The sequence below is a fragment of the Eumetopias jubatus genome, unplaced genomic scaffold (genome assembly GCF_037043125.1).
Source record: "Eumetopias jubatus isolate StellerSeaLion01/CBP00866 unplaced genomic scaffold, mEumJub1_p1.0 scaffold_3, whole genome shotgun sequence".
Lineage (NCBI taxonomy): Eukaryota > Metazoa > Chordata > Mammalia > Carnivora > Otariidae > Eumetopias > Eumetopias jubatus.
The window spans coordinates 5,401,793-5,405,539 of record NW_028274809.1 but is presented as its reverse complement, the minus strand read 5'-3'; the positions used below and the strand labels follow the sequence as shown (position 1 = coordinate 5,405,539).

The 3,747-nt window shown below is 62.5% G+C and overlaps 1 protein-coding gene across 1 annotated transcript; it reads right to left on the bottom strand.

Moving 5' to 3' along the window:
- Positions 1 to 526: 526 nt before the first annotated feature.
- GBX2 (gastrulation brain homeobox 2) lies at positions 527 to 2,589 on the bottom strand. The gene is made up of 2 exons (XM_028105069.1): positions 2,067 to 2,589; positions 527 to 1,050 (listed from the first exon to the last, which is right to left on the bottom strand). The coding sequence occupies exons 1-2, from the start codon at positions 2,587 to 2,589 to the stop codon at positions 527 to 529; spliced, it is 1,047 nt and encodes a 348-aa protein (XP_027960870.1).
- Between the last annotated feature and the right edge of the window lie 1,158 nt (positions 2,590 to 3,747).

Below are 3,747 nucleotides of genomic sequence, written 5' to 3'. Positions count from 1 at the left end.
CAAAGCAAATTTCCAGGCTGCCCAAAAACATCTGCTTTTCAGTCAACTAAAAAAACAAAAAAAAACAAAAACAAAAACCAAGATAGAAACAAAAATGAGCGTAAACCCCATGGTTTGTTCTTGAGTGTCATGTTTACCTTTGGAAAAGTATGGAAAGGAGGCTGCTATGCATGGCGGATTACAGCAGAGGTTTTGTTTTCTTCTGGAATGTGAGTGGAGAATATTACTGGGTAGTTTGGTCCTATAACTTTCAAAATACTGCAGCTGAGATCCAGTTTATATAGATATATATGTACAAAGTAGGATAGTATAATAAATATTTAGTGTGTCTTCAGGTGTAGCTGTAGCCCCTTCAAAAGCAGTCTTTTAAGCCTTTTTAATGAATATACTCTCAATGTGCTTGGGATGTCCAAAGTTGAGGGGGGGTGACTTTGAGTTTTGCTTCAAACGTGGCAGAGGCCACCGTGGTTCCCTCCAGAGCTATGGCTTCTCCACGGTGGTCCAGGCCCTGGCTCTCCCTGGGCCCTCAGGGTCGGGCCTGCTCCAGCTGCTGATGCTGACTTCTGATAGCGAACCTGCTGACGTGGACGGGGATGGGGACGACGATCTTGGGGTTCCTGGAGGGCTCCCCTGTCTTGGAATTGGCATTGCCAGCCTTCACGCGTTTCCACTTGGCCCGGCGGTTTTGGAACCAGATTTTCACTTGCACCTCGCTGAGTTTGAGGGCGTGGGCGATCTGAGAGCGCTCGGTCAGCGAGAGGTACTTTTTGCAGTGGAACTCCTTCTCCAGCTCGAGCAGCTGCTCACTGGTGAAGGCAGTCCGCCGCCGCCGGTTCTTGCCGGTGGACGTGGTGCTGCCCGCGGCGCCGCCGCTCGGCGGGGTCTCCTCCAGCGCATGGCCGGGGTCTTCCTCCTTGTGAGCCGCCTGGCCAGTCAGATTGTCATCCGAGCTGTAGTCCAGATCACTCTCCAGCGAGAAACTCTCCTCCTTGCCCTTCGGGTCGTCTTCCACCTTTGACTCGTCTTTCCCTTGCCCTCTGACAGCCCCGACTGAAAGCAAAACCAAACGGCGTTTTATTACATTTCGCACACTGGCCTTCCTTTCCCCTTCCCACCCTCACTTGGGCCTTTTCCCCCCTTAGCGGATTGTCTTTCTATGACATTAACACATTGTGATTTCCTGGCCTTTGAGGGGCAAAGAAGGGGGGGGCGTGAGAAAGCTCAAAGGAGGAAAGAAGACAGTACAGACGACGGCCCTTTGCCCAGAACCATCACTCAAGGGGCCGCCAGGCCACGTCTGCACCCTCCCAGCCTCCGGCAGCTTAAGGCAGAAGTAACAGGAGGCGTGAGGCCCAAGAGATTGTCCCCTTTGTCCCCAGGGTGGGGGCTGGGTGAGGACGGAGGGGGAAATTCATGATCCATCTTGTGCCCCCCAATGAATATTTAGTGAACCTCAATTTACATCGCAGTCAAAGTGGGGACACAGGGAGGTACAGATCCCAGACCGTGTCTTTTTTTTGAGACAGATAATGTTGGTAAAAGGGAAGTTCTGTAGCCTTAGGAGAAGTTCCCACCAGACACCCCAACACACAGGCAGACGCACAACCTCCCAGGAATCCGCTTCTTCCGGGCAAGCCCAGTGAAGGGGTTTAATAGGTCTGGGCGCCCCCTTCCCCCCTCCTCCCGAGCACACGCACTGCTGAGACGCACAGCCCAACCCACCACCCCTAAGGGCTGAAACCTATCCAGGATCCCAGGTCTAGGCACGCGGGAGGGGGGATAGACTCATCCAAATTCGCCTCGAGACATCAGCCGCCCCGCGCAGCAGCTGGCCCCGGGAGCTAAATGCCACCCCACCCCCTAGCTTGTTGCTCGGCTCTAAATGCCCCCCGGAGGCCTCGCGGCACGGCTCCGCCGCGTCCTCCTGCTGCTCAGGAGCGGGGAAGCCGGGGCGGGGGTCGGGAGGGGGCTCGGCCTCGCCCCCTCGGCCCCAGCGGGAACCCGGAGCTGGCTCGCCCCCGCCCCCTCCCGCCCCCGCGCCCGGGTCGCGCGCGCCGCCGACTCACCGAGCGACGCCTGCACAGCCTCGGCCGCGGAGAAGGCAAGCAACGAGCCCTCCTTGGCCAGGAAGCCTTTGCCGTCCTCAGTGTCGGCTTGCAGCGCCTCCGCCTTGTCGAAGTTGCCGCCACCCGGCAGCGGCTGCGGCGCGAACTTGCGGGCGGCCGCCGCCTCCTGGTGCTGGGGAGACGCGGAGAAGCCTCCGGGCAGCGTAGCCATGAGCGTGGAGGTGAGCGCCATGCCCTGCGCCAGGCTGGAGCAGAAGCCGGTGGGCAGGCTGGGGATCTGGTGGTGAGGGTGCGCGGGCGGCAGCGCGGGCTGCAGCGCGGCCTGGGGCAGCGCGGGTGGCGGCGGCGGTGGTGGCGGCAGCACCACCGGCCGGTAGGGCATAAACATGGGGTAGCCGGTGTAGACGAAGTGGCCAGGGCTGGGCTGCGGCGGGCTGCCGATCAGCGAGTCTATGCTGAAGGCGGTACTACTCCCCAGCGGGCGCTGCATCATCATCAGCGACGGCGGGAACGCTGCGCTCATAGACGCGCTCGGGAGAGGCCAGCGAGAGGCGAAAAGTCCCCGCGCCGCGCCGCCGCCAGGAAGCCCGCCGGGCGCCGGGAGCACAGCCGGGTGCGCCGGGCAGGGACCGGCTGGGACCCTGAAAGCAGGCGCCGCCGACCCTCAGTCCTGGGCGGGTTGCATGCCCGGCGGGAGCGCGTGTGGGCGGTGCGCGGGGTGAGGCCGTGCGCCCGGGAGTGGAGAGGGCACCCGGGCCCCGCGGGCACGCTGAAGCCGCTGCCCGCCGCCTGCCCGTCGGAGCCCGCGCGCGTCTCGTCTGCCACCCTCGGCCCCGGCTCGCAGCCGTCGGTGCGTCCGTCTGTCGGATCCGCAGTCCGTCGCCTCCCGCGGGCCGCTGGGGAGCGCGCGAAGCTGGCGCACTTGTCTTCGGCGGGCGCCGCCAGCACCTTTAAATCGCGCTCCTCTTTCTCATTCACATTTTGCCTGCTGCCAGGCCGGGCTTACCTCACGTGGGGCCGGGCGCCACCGCCTATTGGCTGCGCCAGGAGGGGGCGGTGTCGAAATCGGGACTCCGCCCCTTCCACCAGGGCTGGCGGAGAGCGGGCTGCTGGCGCCACCGGCGGAGCGCGCGGGCCCGAGAGCCGGAACATGCGCCCCGAGCCCGCGCCGCGCAAACTTGAAAGGGGGCTGTTGGTTCCAAAGCTCCACGGCTCGAACCCCGCGGCCCGACAGCCTTGTCGAGGCCTCCTCCCAGGGCAGCTTCCGGAGTTAGGACCTACCGCGGCTGGGCCAAGGGCGTTTTATTTCTTCCTCAAATGCACTGGAACAAACCTGCCCGCGGCTCACCCTAGCGTTGGGTGCTGCTGCTGCGCCCGTGGTCCAGAAGAGGTTCCTGGAGTTGGGAACAAGGTCCTGCCCCTTCACATCCGCCCCTAGGGCCCTGGTCGGGAACTGGAAGGCCCCGGCCACCGGCGGGAGCTGGCCGGGTTGCTCGCTGCGCCCCCCGCGCTCCCAGGCGGGGCGGGGAGGCTGCTGGTTCCCCCATCCCGACCTGGGCCCTCCTGTAAGCGATCCCTTCTCATTTTTCATGACATTCTTAATCATCGCACCTATTTACACACTTTGCCTGCGCGCACCAAAATAACAGCCACGATAATTATGATAATAAAGCGAGTCCTT